This window comes from Pygocentrus nattereri, chromosome 10 (assembly GCF_015220715.1).
Source record: "Pygocentrus nattereri isolate fPygNat1 chromosome 10, fPygNat1.pri, whole genome shotgun sequence".
Lineage (NCBI taxonomy): Eukaryota > Metazoa > Chordata > Actinopteri > Characiformes > Serrasalmidae > Pygocentrus > Pygocentrus nattereri.
Window position 1 is genome coordinate 8788208 of NC_051220.1, and position 17510 is coordinate 8805717.

General features: G+C 41.1%; 1 protein-coding gene across 1 annotated transcript in view; it reads left to right on the plus strand.

Moving 5' to 3' along the window:
- Positions 1–9595, plus strand: part of peli1b (pellino E3 ubiquitin protein ligase 1b) — a 76793-nt gene extending 67198 nt beyond the window's left edge. The window contains exon 7 of the mRNA XM_017704970.2: positions 879–9595. Within this exon, the coding sequence (XP_017560459.1) occupies positions 879–1469 (591 nt within the window). The 3' untranslated portion in view covers positions 1470–9595. The remainder of the gene's footprint in view (positions 1–878) is intronic.
- The last annotated feature ends 7915 nt before the right edge of the window (positions 9596–17510 follow it).

The window sequence follows — 17510 nt, forward strand, 5'->3', positions numbered from 1 at the left end:
AATCCAAGTTCAGTGGTTGTTTTGGATAGGACGTAAACTGACTGGTGAGTTAAGACTTCTGTCAACAGTTCTCTCACCAGAGTGTTTAAATGGATGGTGCAGAGGTCCGGCTGTTTTTGTCTGGCACGTGTGTCCACACATTTTACACACACTTTTCAGAAGCTCTTATGCTCATCCTCTTTGCTAAATTAACACTGATATTCTTACATGATCTTTTACTAGTAAGAAAGAAAAAACACTTCTCTTTCCACAAAGAGCAAGAACAGGAGCTTACTGCCACCTGCTGGTGGCTGTTCAGAACTACATCATTTTTGCCTATGTGAATATTTGCAAAAAACAATAAAGTTTATCCGTTTGAACATTAAATATCTTGTCTTTGTAGCGTATTCAATTGAATATAGGTTGAAAAGGATTTGCAAATCATCGTATTCTGTTTTTATTTATGTTTTACACAAGGTCCCAACTTCATTGGAATTTGGGTTGTACAGTAAATGATTTTAGATTTTAATTTAGAACATGCATCTGAAATTGATCTGGCCAGCTGTCAGGCCAGTTCTGACACTTGTCCTAGAACTATTCAAAAACTTCATGTTAAAACAACAGTGATTTATTATTAAGTTGAAAGAACATAAAGCTTGTCTTTATCTCATGTGTATGTTGTAGCAAACTGCTTAAATTGAAGTAAAATGGAACAGAGAACTTCCCTTTACTGCTTTAATCCCTTTATTTTCATAAAGAGACGAAGAGCTTTGTTGGCAGAAGATGCAGCCACTTGAATACATGAAGTACTTGTGTGTGTGTGTGTGTGTGTGTGTGTGTGTGTGTGTGAGTGTATATTTATATTTAAAGTTATTATTTGTTTCTCTCCCTCCCTCCAGGTGGAGAGTGAGACACAGGAACTGGTGGACGGATCACTGATCGACCTTTGTGGCGCCACGCTCCTGTGGCGCACAGCTGAGGGCCTTCAGCGCACACCCACACTCAAGCACCTGGAAGCTCTGCGGCAGGAGCTGAACGCGGCGCGGCCTCAGTGTCCTGTCGGCTTTAACACGCTGGCCTTCCCCAGCATGCGCCGCAAGGACACAGTGGATGAGAAGCAGCCCTGGGCCTACCTGCACTGCGGCCATGTGCACGGCTACCACAGCTGGGGCACGCGGGACTCAAGCGAGCGGGACGGGGGACGTGAGCAGGATGGGCGCGAGCGGGAGTGCCCCATGTGCCGGGCCAGGGGGCCGTACGTGCCCCTGTGGCTGGGCTGTGAGGCAGGGTTCTATCTGGACGCGGCTCCGCCCACCCATGCCTTTAGCCCCTGTGGCCATGTGTGCTCAGAGAAAACGGTGGCCTTCTGGAGCCAGATCCCTCTTCCCCATGGCACGCATACGTTCCACGCAGCCTGCCCATTCTGCGCCCAGCAGCTGAGCGGAGAGCAGGGATACGTCAGACTCATCTTCCAGGGACCCGTGGACTAGCCATGCTGAACCCACTGAACCCAAGCAAACTGAAGGGCCCCCCCACCCTCTCCATGCTCCTGTCTCTCTTAACCCCTTCTCTCTCTGTCGCTCTCTCTTTTTCTCTCTTACTAGTTCTGTTCACATTAAGAGATTGAAATGGCACAAGTCTGATTTTAAAAAAAAATTCCTGCTTAAATGTGAACAGTGCAAACACATTTTTGGTGCAAGCTGTATGTTCACACTGGGAAATGCAACAGGATGTAGTGTACTGCTACAGCAGTCTGCCATACGTAGAGGAAGGAATGCATGTCTGGGGACAATTCCTTAAACTTTTGGTGCTGAATTGGGCGAAATGCATTTGTGTAGCAAGGGTAGTTGTAGTTCTCTCTAAGAGCGCTTTCACACCGGCCTCATTTGGTTCGGATCTTTGGACTTTTTGGTTTGGTCCGAACCAAAATAGCAGGTGTGAAAGGTGCCTCGGACCACGTCCTGACCAAAGGACTAAAACTTGGTCCGACCAAAAGAGCCGGTCTCGGTCTGTATCAAACTCAGCCATGGGTCGTTTGCAGCATGAAAGCACTTTTTTTGGATGGTTTGTACTTTGGGAACAATCACTGGAAGTTGAGAAAGGCTATCGTCACTCATTAAACAATAGAAGAAAAAAAAAATAATGAGCTGCGCACCACACGAGGAGAGGAGAGCATGAAAAAATGTCATTTTAATTCGGTCCAGCAAAGAAGTGAAAACTCAACTTGCAAAAAAGGATAAAGTGTTGAAACGTGTACGTAGACGCTTCTCTACAGGCCAATCAGTGTTAAGTACAATGAAATGCAGCCCTTGTAGCCATGCTAGCTCACCCCCTGTTTTAGTACCTGTTTTAACAAGCCCTCATCCGCTTGGGCTTGTCATTTATCCTCGGGGGAATCCCTAGCACCATCTCAAGGGCTATTCCTTTACTCCATTAGCTCAAGGGAATGGTGTTAGATGAGCTCTTGGAGAGGCAAGGGATTAGTTAAACACCTCTGTTGACTTTAGCAGTAGAACTTGCACAGAAATGATTGCATTTTCCTTTTCAAAACCAAACATAATGTTGAATGATGCTGTTTGTAAGCAATCAACTGCTTTAAAATGCTTACCATTTCAGGACTATAACATACAGTTTGATGGGATTATTAAGCGCTACACGGCTAACAAGAACAGAAACAATGACTGTTCTAATCCATTTATAGCCAGAAAAAAACAATTACTCTCACACAAATTTTATGTACATTTAGATAAAACTTCTTAAAAAATTTTTGCATTGCAAAGTTTGCATTGCTTACCAGTTAGCTCACTGAGATGAGTTCCTGTCCATTTAAAAATCCACTTCTCACTGTTACCCATGACCCTTTCTGCCGCAAGTGGCCAACTATATAACATAGATGTAGTGCACTTCCAAGTGGTGAGTCGAAGTGAGTGATGGCAAGTTCATCTGACGGTGTCCTCTCCTACTTTGAGCTGCACCTTAACTGCACTGGTTTAGTTATTTCACGCGTTTGTTCCCATCCTAATGCATCTCTTGTCCCCAGATGTTGTCATTACCAGCTTACGTTTGGGCCCACAAGACTGCTGTGCTCACGCAACTGTTAAGGAGTGCTGGAGGTCTCCTCAGTTGTGTTTACTTTCTTGACTGAAGTGAGTCGCTTGCAAATGTGAATATGAACCATCAAACGGCAGAAAGATCAGATCCAACCAGATGTCTGAATAGTCATAAAGCGTGCGATGTGAGCGTAGCTTTCCTTCCTATATCTCTCTGTATCTCTCTCACCCCACCTCTCTTGGACTATTGAACTGTTTTTTATTTCCTCTGCTTTGTAAGTGACCTTTTTTTTAAGTGATTTTTTTTTTTCTTAATGCAGAAGAAAAACAGAGAAATATATATTTTCAATTGAAACAAAAAGTACCTAAATGAGGCAAAAAAAACACAAAACAAGACGGGGCTATGAAAATGAAATGAAAAATCTGGGCAGCCACAGGAAACCTGTTTGGGAGTGGACTTGGAGGACTTACAGTGGGGGTACAGTGATGTATACAGTGTTTCTTTGCTAATATGCTAATAGAATACCATTCTACTTGACTTTAGTGATGCAATAACAATACTTTATATAAGAGTGTCTGTAATGAGCTTACCATAACAAAAACCTATTTACAGTCGACAACAGATCCATCTCCGTCATGGCTGCATTAAACAAACGAAAGGTTACGTTTAGATTTTAGAGATGTTTTCCATGTGAATCAGATATGCCTAACTTAAAAAATACTTAACGTTTTTATTTATGCATAGTATCAATGTTAATCAAATGTAAAGTTCTAGCTGTGTGTTTTTTGGAGTTACCTGTCTTTGTTTCTTTATTTTCTCATCATCCCACATCTAGCCTAGGAAACTCAGAGCTGATTTCAGCCTGGCTGTGTGTGCTCAGTGCGTGTGTAGCTCACGCACTCGTGCAAGTGTGTGAAGACTTCCGCTACAAAGCAATAGTGTGAGGGCTTCAAACGAAAGCAGTAACCTGCAGGAACTGAAAGTATTTAATTGTACTTTGAGGGTGTTAAATGGAAGTTGCTGTCGTGGTTGAAATAAACCATTGTTTGATTGTATGAAAAGGTAGCGTCACCCCGAGGGTTCAATTCCATAGTGTAAGTGGTGGTATTATACATTGTGTATCCCTGGTTAGCTGTCCTTTTGGGTGGAGTGCTCCAGGTGAACCTTCAAGCCAAACAGATTGTTCTGAGCCAAGTCATCTGTCTAACCTCCAGTCATAGATTTTGCACCAAGTCACTGTGACTCTTAAGCTGGCAGTATACTTGTACTGAAAAAGACATTTCGAAGCAAAACCACTTCTGTCTCAAAAGGTGCCCTACACTTTGCGGCCCTCCTACAAGTCCACACTTGTGGACCAAAAGGGCAAAAACACTTCAAAGGTGCTAGATTTAAAGTGTGAGTTTTGGGACAGAGTCTTGTGAATGTGTCGTACCCAGTAAGATTATCAATCATACATTTTTTTTTTAATGAGCCGATTTGCTTTATACACAGTGGTTCAGTTCTAATTATGAGCATGATGCAGCTTGTTGACAAGCTATATTACAAAACGCAAAAAAATGCATTTCTGACATCTAAATATGTTCTCCACTCTGTTGGTCTCACAACTATGTACAAGCCAATGCACTGGCCATTTATCTTCACCTGTATCTCAAGGAATTTCGAGTGTGCATTGATGCAGTCCAAGGCCACGCTAACAGCACATAGAGGGAACTTGTGAGTACCTTTTTTGAATGCCAGGTAGAGAAACAAGACACCAGCCTTGCAGACAAGCACAGTAGAGCAGTGGTTCTCAAACTGGTCCTCAGGGAAATCTGCTCTGTCTCTGTGTATTGTGAGTCAGGTTGGAGCAAAATCTGGATCATCTTGGGGTCCTTGAGAACCACTGCAACAGAGGACCACAGGACCGCAAGTGTGGCACTACAGGGCTTTTTTTTTTACAGAACGCAGTTAGGGGGAGGTCTCAGAGCAAGTAATGCAACATACCAACTCCAAGCACAGAGATGTTTGTTTTGAGCCCTCCCCCTGACTGCGATTGGTCCCCATGTCATGTGGTTGCCTGCATTGCTGCAAGTAGAATCTTTTCATTTCTGGTTCCTTTGTTTTGTTTACATGTATTTGTTTTTCTTTCACCGCCGTGTCTTCCGTTTGATGCCATGGATTCGGCTCCGCCCGCAGCCCCCTCAAAACGCTGAAGCTGGCGTATCCTAGAAAGACACGCACTACATGTGTTTTTTTTGGTATATTTACAAAAGCATGCTGGTGGTAGTTCGATTTCATTTAGCTCTTTCGTCGTTTGAAGTATACTGCCATCTTGAGAGTGACATGGCACCAGTGATTGAAGTATATCACTCTCTAAAAGGGCAAGTGCCAGAGCTTGCTGCCTCTCATGAATATAGCTAGCTAGTTAAAGCCAGACAAGGTTAACCAAATGCTAAATGCAGTAAATGCAATAAAACACAGCCGGTTAACAATTATCAGCACTGGCAACAGCGAAAATCGTAGAAACCTTTGAAAAACATCCGTGAAAAAAATGTGGTTCACCTCACGCTTTTCAGCTTTCAGACAAAATGCAATGTGATCTACCACCACCACCCACCCCCACCCACCCCACCTCCAAGATGCTGAGGGCATTGAACCAAAACAGTGTCCTTGGGAATATCGACCCTCATAATTCTAGCAAGCTCTAGAAGCATAAATGCCTCTACAGTGACGCACGCCTCTCTTCCTTTAAGCACAGGCCAAAACCACATGCCCTGTTGGTCCTTTGAGATGGTCTGTTTTTTCTGTTTGTCTGCATGAATGTACTTGTGTGCCTGTCCTGTCGGAATGAAATGAAACTACTCTCCTGACTGATCGAGTCCTCTGGGACATGAACATCTTCCTTCTGGGATGAACGGAGTCATTGTCCTCCTCATTAAATGATGCACATTTCTAGAGGATCTTTCACTTCACTATGTAAACAACACACCTCATATAATTCCTCCTTGTTTATTTGATTAGGTGGCTTCAGACTGTGGAGGATTAAAACCCATTCCTTACAGTGAAGGCATTTTACCTTCAGACTGGTCTTTAGATGGAGCCCCAGTTGACTCACCCCTTCCTAAGAGTGTTACAAAGTTCTAAAATATGCTTTTATCACCTCTGTTGAACTTGAATACCATCTGTGTTCATGTAGGTTAACACTTTCAGTAGCGTTAAAGTGCTGTACAAGCGCTGCCAAAGGGGTGTTGGATCGTTTTCAGTGTAACATGAAGTGTGTGGATGAAGGGATGTGGTGTGTGGGTGTAATGTCTAATGTATGTCCTCCAGATTTAACGTTTTCTTTACTGTGATATTGTGTGTACTTTGTGACTGTAGGTATTCTGAAGCTGTGTTTTCCAGTCTAGTTCTTGAGGCCCATCGGAAAGTTTTGCTCTGATCTTGGTCCAAAGTTTTGCTCTGAACTTTTTCAACCCTCTTCTCTTTCTGCCACATCTGTAGCTGTGCCATCAATTACCACAGACAATGCTGATTTTCTTTTACTGAGCTAAAATTCAGCTCTTTTTTAATCAGATTTCTTAGAGTTCTAGGCCTTACTCTGAGCTAAGAAATCAGTGTGCTGTTTACACAACCATTTGAATAATCAGATAACTGCAGAAATCCCATTATGATTATAGAGTGAACTCAGTGATGCGAAACATGTTGAGGCTTTTGTGATGCCTGTTCCCAAACTGTTTCAAAGTGATTGCAGTCACTTTTCAGGTTTTGTGTTTCAGCGCTAAAGGGTCGACCCCCAGGGTCAACTAGTGTCCCAATCTCAAATCAGATTTTATAATTTAGTTTCATATTAACTGGCTGATTCAAGCAACACCTGGCTGATTGGCAGTCAATCAGTGAAACTAAATTTACTGTCCCACCAATACGCTTCATGAAAAGTAGTAAAAATGGCTGCGTTTAAAAGCAAAAACGCTCAAATGGTATTGTTTACCTCAGTAAAAGCCTCTAAGCATGCTGCATATATTCCCAGTTGTACAAATACTCTGCAACACCCAAATCAATCCTAACACACGGGGCTTAGAGTTCTTCAAAGCAGTGAATCATTTTTGGAAGCAGTTGCTCAGAAAGCTTTGCTTCTCCCATCAATACCTCAGACTGTCTTATGACAGCAACAGATGGACAGGTTGTCTCAGCACCTGTCTATTGGATTCTAATGTTATGTGTATTTTAATCGCTGTCATTTATGTACAGGATTGTCTGTGGTAATCAGTCATATTCTACAGATTCAGCGGAGCCAGACTAGGTTGACAAATACTATATTATTCCTTTAATAGCTTGGTTCAGATGCACTGGGAGAAGGGCTGGCCCAAGTACTTGGAATACTCCAGTGTGCATTCGTTGTGTTAGCTTTGTCAGGAATCCATGAGTGTTTTCTAGAATTCTTTTGGGGCCTAAAAGGTTAACAAATGACAGTTAGATTAAGTGACCCTTATTAGTCCCACAACAGAGAAATTTGACCTCTGCATTTAACCCATCTGTGCAGTGAAACACCACATGCACACTAGTGAGCACATGCACACTTTCCCAGAACGGTGGGTAGCCCTATCTAGAGAGCAATTGGGGGTTAGGTGTCTTGCTCTGACACCTCAGTCATGTACCGTCGGCTCTGGGGATCAAACCGGTGACCTTCCGGTCACAGGGTCGGTTCCCGAACCTCCAGCCCATGACTGCCCAAACACATTTCAACACATTTTATCATAGAAAAAACAGGTGAAGATGGCAGTTATTTAATGAAAGACTGATATTAGGCTGCAAGCATTGTCCTATCCAGGTAACATTAGCTGAAACTTTTGTTTGGCTAGTTTTGACCTTTGAACGACATCAGGGTGAAAACGCTGCTTGCTCAGTCATTGAGCTGAAAGACTGAGATAAATCGAGGTAGCAGGCTAGCTAATTACTCAAGCTTAGCAAGAAACACTAAAAATAACCCATAGAGTCATCAAGCCTGAGCAGAATTACGTTCGCTTATCGAAGTTATTTTACTCGCAATGGATTTTGAAGCTCTAAGTTAACAGTCGAAGATGAACTTGGCTCAATAAACTAGCTAAACGGACAACATTGCAAAGTAAAGATTATAAATAGATTTACGTCTTTAACTGTTTATCAGTGCTGCTAGTCTGACCCATCTGACTTAACGTTGTAGCACATCTGAACAGTCTCTTGGGGCACCTTTCTTACAAATATGTGTAAAAATGTGTGCTACAAATTGAAGATTAAAAATATCTTAAATGAATACACTTGTAATTATGATTAATTAGGAAATGTATATTGTTTTTAAGGGTTGTATTGTGAGAGCATTCAGGAACAGAGAAGTGTGTTTAAGTACTTAATGACAATTACCAAGTTTTTTAAACACTTGTTGATGAATACGAATTAGTAGTGAAGTACTTGTTGGCGAACACAACGTATTTGAGTACTGTTCAGGAATGTGAACAAGAATTTGAGTGTTTGAGTACCAAGTATTTGAGTGCTCAATGAGGAGCACTAAGTATTCAAGTACTCCTTCTGGAACACGGAGTATTCGAGTATTTGTCGACGCACCAATGGGTATTTAAGTACTTGTTGGCACACCAATGAGCATCGGACTATTTGTTGACAAATACATTATTTCAGTACTTGTTAGCAAACACCAAGTATTCAAGTAGACTTGTTGACAGGCATTGAGCATTTGTTGACAAATACAGAGTATACAAGTATTTGTTGATAAAGTATCTGCGTATTTGTTGACACAGTATTTGAGTACTTGTCAAACACAGACTGAGTACTTGTTGACAAATACTAGCAAGTATTAAAATACTAGTTGACAAACACCACTGGGTATTCAAGTACTTGAAATGTACTTAAAATGCTATTAGATGAGAATTGGGATAGAGCAAAACAAGTGGTGGACCTCAAGAACAGGGCTGTGAAATATGGTTCTAGACTACTTCACCGTTCTACAGATGTATTTGTCTGTCTGTGAAAACCAGCCAGTGTCCTGCTGTCCTGTTGGACTCCGAACTGCTTCGGTGCCGCTTTCTACCGAATCCTTCAGCTCAGGGAGAACTCCCCATTTTTCCTGGCCGGCAGGGCTAAAGCCTTCACTAATGAAGCTAAGCTAACATCTTAGCCGCACATGCTAAGCTAAGCACTCTTCCTGAAGCCCTTTACCACCTATTCAGCATTTCCAAGCAATGAGCGCCACAGCCAAGGATACCTCACTGACAAAAAACCCTCATCACCTCCATCACTCCTTCCTCTCTCATTCTCTGGAGCTCCATTCCATTGAGTGGAGGGGAACACATGCAACGTTATCCTTCGTTTCTCTCTCTGTAGTGGAGAAACTTGTGTCAAGGGCTTTTCCCCAGTCACCTGGTTTTGTTTGTTTGTTTGTTTGTTTTTGTGTGCATGGTCCCTGTCCTTTACGGCATTGCTTTAGTTCTGCCTGTCTCTGGAGAATCCTCCATGCTTTTACAGTGAAAAGCTGCGAATGTTTCTGATCTGATGGGTTTTTGTAACAACTTTAAACAATAAAGTTAAAAAACGAAGATTTTCTGTTCATTTTTCTTTGTAATGTATGTTTCCTGGACGTGAAGTGATGGTTTGGGGAAAAATGTTCAAATGTTTGTTCAACCGAGGAACGTTTGGTGTGAAGTTTGCTTCTTGAGTTTTGTACTAGAGCTACGAGGCTCATGTAGCTGATCAGCACCATGCAAACCTGTCTTATACTAGTGATGTAGCCTTTTTGGTGGGGCCTGTTTAAAGGATAGGGGGCAGAATGTTTTTTGGAAAGGGTTCCATACAGCACCATGAAGGGCTCTTCTATTTTAAAACACCTGACATTGTAACATTTGGTCCTATATAGAACCCTATTCAAAAAGGTTTGATACAGAACCATGTACAGCATGTTCTCAATCAGGTTCAGTATAGAACCATGCACAGAATGTTCTCCATCAGGTTCAATATAGATCCATGTACAGCACATTCTCCATCAGGTTCAATATAGAACCATCTACAGCACGTTCTCCATCAGGTTCAATATAGAACCATGTACAGCATGTTCTCCATCAGGTTCAATAGAGAATCGTCTACAGCACGTTCTCCATCAGGTTCAATATAGAACCATGTGCAGCACATTCTGCATCAGGTTCTATATGGAACCATCTACATCATGTTTTCCATCAGGTTCAAAACAACCACATACAACACATTCTCCATCAGGTTCAATATAGAACCATCTACAACACGTTCTCCATCAGATTCAATATAGAACTGTCTACAGCACATTCTCCCATCAGTTTCTGTATAGAACCATCTACATCATGTTCTCCATCAGGTTCAATATAGAACCATCTACTGCACTTTCTCCATCAGGTTCAATATAGAACCACATACAACACATCCTCCATCAGGTTCAATATATAACCACGTAATGCATGTTCTCCATCAGGTTCATTATAGAACCATCTACTGCACTTTCTCCATCCGGTGCAATATAGAACCACATACAGCACTTTCTCCATCAGGTTCAATATAGAACCACGTAATGCATGTTCTACATCAGGTTCATTATAGAACCATCTACTGCACTTTCTCCATCAGGTGCAATATAGAACCACATACAACACATTCTCCATCAGGTGCAATATAGAACAATGTGCAGCACATTCTCCAAGTTCAATATAGAACCATGTACAGCACGTTCTCCATCAGGTTCAATATAGAACCACGTACTGCATGTCCTCCATCAGGGTTAATATAGAACCATATACAGCAACATTCTCCATCAATCTGAAGAACCTTCGATGATGCAAAAAACGCTTTAATCATGGTTTATGGTTCTATATCGCACCTCTTTCTTTACTAAAGAACCCTTGAAGTACCATCATAAAATGTGTACAGAGAACACACCTCTGCACATTTTATACACGATTAGTTTATTTGCTGAATGTAACATATTGAGGGGGAAGAACCCAATGTGGCCTGTGCAAAAGTTATGGCACACATGGCATCAGTGAGATCACCTAACTCCCGCAGACCACCTCACCCCACCCCACCCCCAGTAGCTGCACACCTCTGTCACATTTCCCTGCTGGAGCTGGTGCATCCATGAGATGATTGTCATGGAGTTTGTGTGATGCTCTCACATTCCTTGCTAGCTACATTATCCTCTTAGCTCTGGAGTAAAACAAGATGCCAGGCATGTCTTGGCTGATTGGCTCCAGCAAGGAAAGGCTGCACGTTTTAATTTTCACTTGAGTCACTTTGTCCTTTCAAAGACACTGAAGGTAGAAAAAGCCTTTGTCTATTAAATTACTGAACCTGCCCTTTTCTGAACCAGAACAAGAAAAACAGTCATCAGGGAAACGAACCTCAGCAACAGATGCACTTTTCCACACGCTGATCCTCCTTCAGTGACGTACAGTAAAGAGATAATGGGATGTTTTACTGTTAAGTGGGTTTAGATTTTGTTTTAATGTGTTCAGTTTGTATTTGGATGTATTTGTTAATGATGTATTTAGGATGTATTTCAGTGGGTTTGGGTTTTATTTCAGTGGGTTTCGGCTTTGTCAGCGGCTTTAGGTTTAATTCCAGCGGTTTTATCTTTTATGTCAGGGGCAATTGTGGGCTGGAGGTTATGCCCTGTGACCGGAAGGTCGCTGGTTCGATTCCCAGAGCCGATAGTACATGACTGAGGTGTACTTCGGCAAGACACCCAACCCCCAACTGCTGTACTTCGGGTGCTGTGGATAGGGCTGCCCACCGCTCCAGGCAAGTGTGCTCACTGCCCCCTAGTGTGTGTGTTCACTAGTGTGTATGTGGTGTTTCACTTCATGGATGGGTTAATTAGTCCCCATTGTAGGACTAATAAGGGTCACTTAATTCATTAATTATAATAATTGTTCAGCTTGTTTAGGTTTAATTCCAGTGGATTTATGTTTTATTTCAGTAAGTTTAGGTTCATTAAGTGGGTTTAAGTTTAATTTCAGTGGGTTTAGGTTTTATTTTTGTAGGTTTAGGCTCGTTAAGTGGGTTTCGGATGTATTTCAGTGGGTTTAGGCTTTTTCAGAGGCTTTAGGTTTAATTCCAGTGGTTTTATTTTTATGTCAGTAAGTTTATGTTCATTAAGTGGGTTTAAGTTTAATTTCAGTGGATTAAGGTTTAATTTCAATGGGTTTAACCTTGTTCACTGGGTTTAGGTTTAATTTCAGTGGGTTAAGGTTTAATTGCAGTATCTTTAGGTTTAATTTCAATGGGTTTAAGCTTGTTCACTGGGTTTAGGTTTAATTTTGGTGGGATAAGATTTAATTGCAGTGTGTTTGGTTTAATATCAATGGGTTTAAGCTTGTTTGCTGGGTTTAGGTTTAATTTTGGTGGGATAAGATTTAATTGCAGTGTGTTTGGTTTAATATCAATGGGTTTAAGCTTGTTCGCTGGGTTTAGGTTCAATTTCGGTGGATTTAGATTTAATTGCAGTGGGTTTAGGTTTAATTTCGGTGGATTTATTTTTGTGGGTTTAGGTTTTATATCAGCAGGTTTAGGCTTGCTTGGCAGGTTTAAATTTTATTTCTGTGTTTTTAGGTTTGTTTCAGTGGGTTTAGGTTTCATTCGAGTCCAAATAAATAACTGCTGGAGTAGTTTGTGTAGTTGACCACATGGTGGCAGTGTTTGAGACATAGTAGTAAAGGTCTTCGTGGAGTTTTCATGGAGCTTACAGCCACAGCATGAGTAACATTGAAATTATATAATAATAAATTAAAATATTGCATTGCTGTAAAAAAAAAAAATCCACATTTAAACAAAATATCTGTTAATATTTATTTGTCGCACAAAGTCTCCCAGAACTTCTTTAAGTTCCGTACACATAAACTCCTGCCTGTTTCTGAAAACTTGTTTGAATTCATTTGTTTCTGTGATGTCACAAAATTTTATCAGCAGCGATCAGCCCAGAGACTGCCAATGAAAATTAGCTGTTGGGCTAACTCTGGGACATTTACATCCTCAAATAATGATGATAATAAAGTGTATTCCTGATAAATAAACAAAAAGACGACTCTCTTTACACATCCACCTGGTTTAGGCTTTATTTCAGCAGGTTTAGGCTTGTTCAGTGGGTTTAGGTTTTATGTCAGCAGGTTTTGGCTTGTTCAGTGGGTTTAGGTTTTATGTCAGCAGGTTTTGGCTTGTTCAGTGGGTTTAGGCTTGTTCAGTGGGTTTAGGTTTTATGTCAGCAGGTTTAGGCTTTATTTCAGCAGGTTTAGGCTTGTTCAGTGGGTTTAGGTTTTATGTCAGCAGGTTTAGGCTTGTTCAGCAGGTTTAGGCTTTATTTCAGCAGGTTTAGGCTTGTTCAGTGGGTTTAGGTTTTATGTCAGCAGGTTTAGGCTTTATTTCAGCAGGTTTAGGCTTGTTCAGTGGGTTTAGGTTTTATGTCAGCAGGTTTAGGCTTGTTCAGCAGGTTTAGGCTTTATTTCAGCAGGTTTAGGCTTGTTCAGTGGGTTTAGGCTTTATTTCAGCAGGTTTAGGCTTTATTTCAGCAGGTTTAGGCTTGTTTAGTGGGTTTAGGCTTTATTTCAGCAGGTTTAGGCTTTATTTCAGCAGGTTTAGGTTTCATTTCAGCAGGTTTAGGCTTTATTTCAGTAGGTTTAGGCTTGTTCAGTGGGTTTAGGTTTTATTTCAGCAGGTTTAGGCTTTATTTCAGTAGGTTTAGGCTTGTTCAGTGGGTTTAGGTATAATTTCAGCATGTTTAGGCTTGTTCAGTGGGTTTAGGTTTTATGTCAGCAGGTTTAGGATTTATTTCAGCAGGTTTAGGCTTGTTCAGTGGGTTTAGGTTTTATGTCAGCAGGTTTAGGCTTGTTCAGCAGGTTTAGGCTTTATTTCAGCAGGTTTAGGCTTGTTCAGTGGGTTTAGGCTTTATTTCAGCAGGTTTAGGCTTTATTTCAGCAGGTTTAGGCTTGTTTAGTGGGTTTAGGCTTTATTTCAGCAGGTTTAGGCTTTATTTCAGCAGGTTTAGGTTTCATTTCAGCAGGTTTAGGCTTTATTTCAGTAGGTTTAGGCTTGTTCAGTGGTTTTAGGTTTTATTTCAGCAGGTTTAGGCTTTATTTCAGTAGGTTTAGGCTTGTTCAGTGGGTTTAGGTTTTATTTCAGCAGGTTTAGGCTTTATTTCAGCAGGTTTAGGCTTTATTTCAGCAGGTTTAGGTTTCATTTCAGCAGGTTTAGGCTTTATTTCAGTAGGTTTAGGCTTGTTCAGTGGTTTTAGGTTTTATTTCAGCAGGTTTAGGCTTTATTTCAGTAGGTTTAGGCTTGTTCAGTGGGTTTAGGTTTTATTTCAGCAGGTTTAGGCTTTATTTCAGCAGGTTTAGCTATTCAAACCTGCAGTTCATCCCTATCCAACACTCTGCTGACCGTTTCTGAAGTTGGTTTAATCTGAAAGGTTTTGGTGGGTGTGGCTTCTTTACTGCAGAAAGGCCTGAATTGAGAGGAAATACTAAACCTGCTCTCCACACAATCAAACTGATTCAGCTTGCAGAGCCTTTCTGAGAAATAAACTCACACAGAGGCAGTTTGTATTTATAAATAGTGCTGTGGTAAATGGAACATAAACCACTATTGAAATATGACTGAAATGTGAAGGCCGTTTAAAACAGGCCTTCAGGGCGAGCTTTACAGGTATGAATCGGCTTGAACAGAGGAATGAAGTGTTTTTGCACCTTCAAGCAGAGTCATTGCGAGAACGTCTGTTCTATCCAGCTTTGACTTTCATTGGAGAGTTGAGCGGCTATTGGTGATGAATTGTCCAACCTCTCGAACCCACTTGCACTGTAACAGTGCTACCCTGCTGAAATGTACAATTTTCCCAGAACCGCCACTAGGGGTGTGGTTCTATAGAGCACCAGAAAGGGTTCTGCTATTGTTACAAGCTTGAAATCATAACACTCACAGAACACTTTTAGGTGCTATTTGGAACCATGAGTTCTGTATAACTCTATACAGCAATCAGGCATAACATCATGACCACCTCCTTGTGTCTACGCTCATTGTCCATTTTATCAGCTCCAGTTACTGGTGGTGTGTTAGTGTGTGTTGTGCTGGTCTGAGTGGACCAGACACAGCAGTGCTGCTGGAGTGTTTTAAACACCTCAGTGTCCCTGCTGGACTGAGAATAGTCCACCAACCAAAAATATCCAGCCAGCAGCGTCCTGTGGGCAGGTGTATAGAAATGTAAACAACACATTCTCCATACAAAGAGCCATTTAAGCAGGATATGGTTCTATATAGAACTCATGGTTCTGACAGAACCATTTACTTCACTATATAAACACTTGGAGAAGCATCTTTTTTTTAACAGTGTATATCTGTACATGTCTGAGTCCTTTCTCTTCTTTTCCCTGGCTGGACTGTCTGTCCTGTAAGCTGAGTCTCAGCAGGAATGGGCCTCTTTGCCAGTTGGCACTGTGCAACACCTTCCAAAGATTTCAGTATGAACAGCAGCCAAAAACTAAGCAGGACCTTCGTGAATTAAGCATCTCAAATAAGTGTGCTGGACTCGGTACAGGGCAGCTCAGGCCTCCTCTTTGGAGCAGTTTTTTTTAGTGAGGCATTCCACCCATTTTTCAAAACTTCTGCACAACTCAGTGGTTGAGATGTAAACAGAATCATTCAGAGTGGTTCAGAATGATTTGGTGTGAACTGGTTCAGATTTCTTTACAGCGGTGGTGATAGAAACCAGGGGTCACCATGACAACAACACATATATAGCCACTTTACTTACTATATTACCTACACGTGTCTTCTGAGTTTTTATATGGAAAGTTGGTGATGGTAAAATAGTGATTATTAAAAAAAAAAGTTTTATTTGGGGGCATTTATACCTCACAATGCCCTGCATGTATCCTTCCACCATTAATCAACTCTTAAAAACTTTAAAATCTTTAAAAACTGTTTCAGGTCAAAGCCTTCTCAAAACAACCACATTTCCAAAAACTTGGGATGCTAAAATGTAAATAAAAACAAAATGCAATGATGTGCTGATCATTTGAGCCCTATGTTTAATTGAAATTAGTACAACTAATGAAATGTGGAAATTCCGATTTTTTATTTCATTTTTTTAAATATATGCCCATTTTGAATTCGATGCCAACCACACATTCCAAAAAACTGTTGTGATGGGGCAACAAAAGGCTGGAGAAAGGCTGATTGACAACAGGTCATTAACATGACTGGGTATACATTCCAGACGATGAGGAGGATGAAAAGATGAGGAGGGGTTCACCACTCTGTATCTATGGTACATAATAACATTAAAAGATTCAGAGAATCTGGAGAAATCTCTGTATGCAAGAAACAAGGCCAAAAAACTGTATTTGCTGGCTGTGATCTTTGGGCCCTCAGATGGCACTGAATTAAAAACAGACATGATTCTGTAACAGAAATCATTGCATGGGCTCAGGAACACTTCTGAAAAAAACACTGTCTATGAAAAAAGTTAATCACTGCATCCACAAATGCAAGTTAAAACTCTAAAACGCAGAGAAGAAACCGTATATAAACAAGATCCAGAAATGCTGCCACCTTCTCTGGGCCCGAGCTCATTTAAAATGGATTGAGGCGAAGTGGAAAAGTGTCCTAAGTGTCTGACGAATCAACATATGAAATTCTTTTTGGAAATCATGGACACTGTGTCCTCCAGGCTAAAGACCACTCAACTTATTATCAGCGCACAGTTCACAAGCTAGTATTCATGATGCTATAGGGGTGCCTTAGTGCACATGGTATGGGTGACATGCACATCTGTGAAGGCACCATTAAGGCTGAACGATAGAGACATATTTTGGCAAGATATGCTGCCATCCAGACGACTTGTTTTTTGTGGAAGGCCTTGATTATTTCAGCGAAACAACGCCAAACCACATTCTGCATGTATTACAACAGCGTTGCACTGTGTTAAAAGAGTCTGGGCGTTAGACTAGCCAGACCTCTCACCACTGATAATATTTGGAGGGTTATGAAATGAAAAATATGACAAAGGAGACCCTGAACTGTTGAGCAGCTGAAATTCTATATCAAACAAGAACAGGAAAACATTTCACTTTGAAAACTACAGCAGCGTCTCCTCAGTTCCCAGATGCTTACAGAGTGCTTTTAAAAGAGGTGATGAAACACAGGGGTAAACATGCCCCTGTCCCAATTTCTTTGGAATGTATTTCATTCAAAATGGGCATATATTTTTCAAAAAGCAACAACATTTCTCAGTTTCAACATTTGATTTTTTGTCTTTGTAGTATTACGGTTTACGTGATTTGCGTATCATTGCATTCTATTTTTATTCACGTTCTCCACAGCGTCCCAACTTTTTTGGAAATGGGGTTGTATCATAAAACAATGTCGCAGACATCGGGAAGCACATTCATAACCAAATTCATGCAAGACCTTTCATGTGGAAGCATTTAGATGCACTAAGCTTTTCA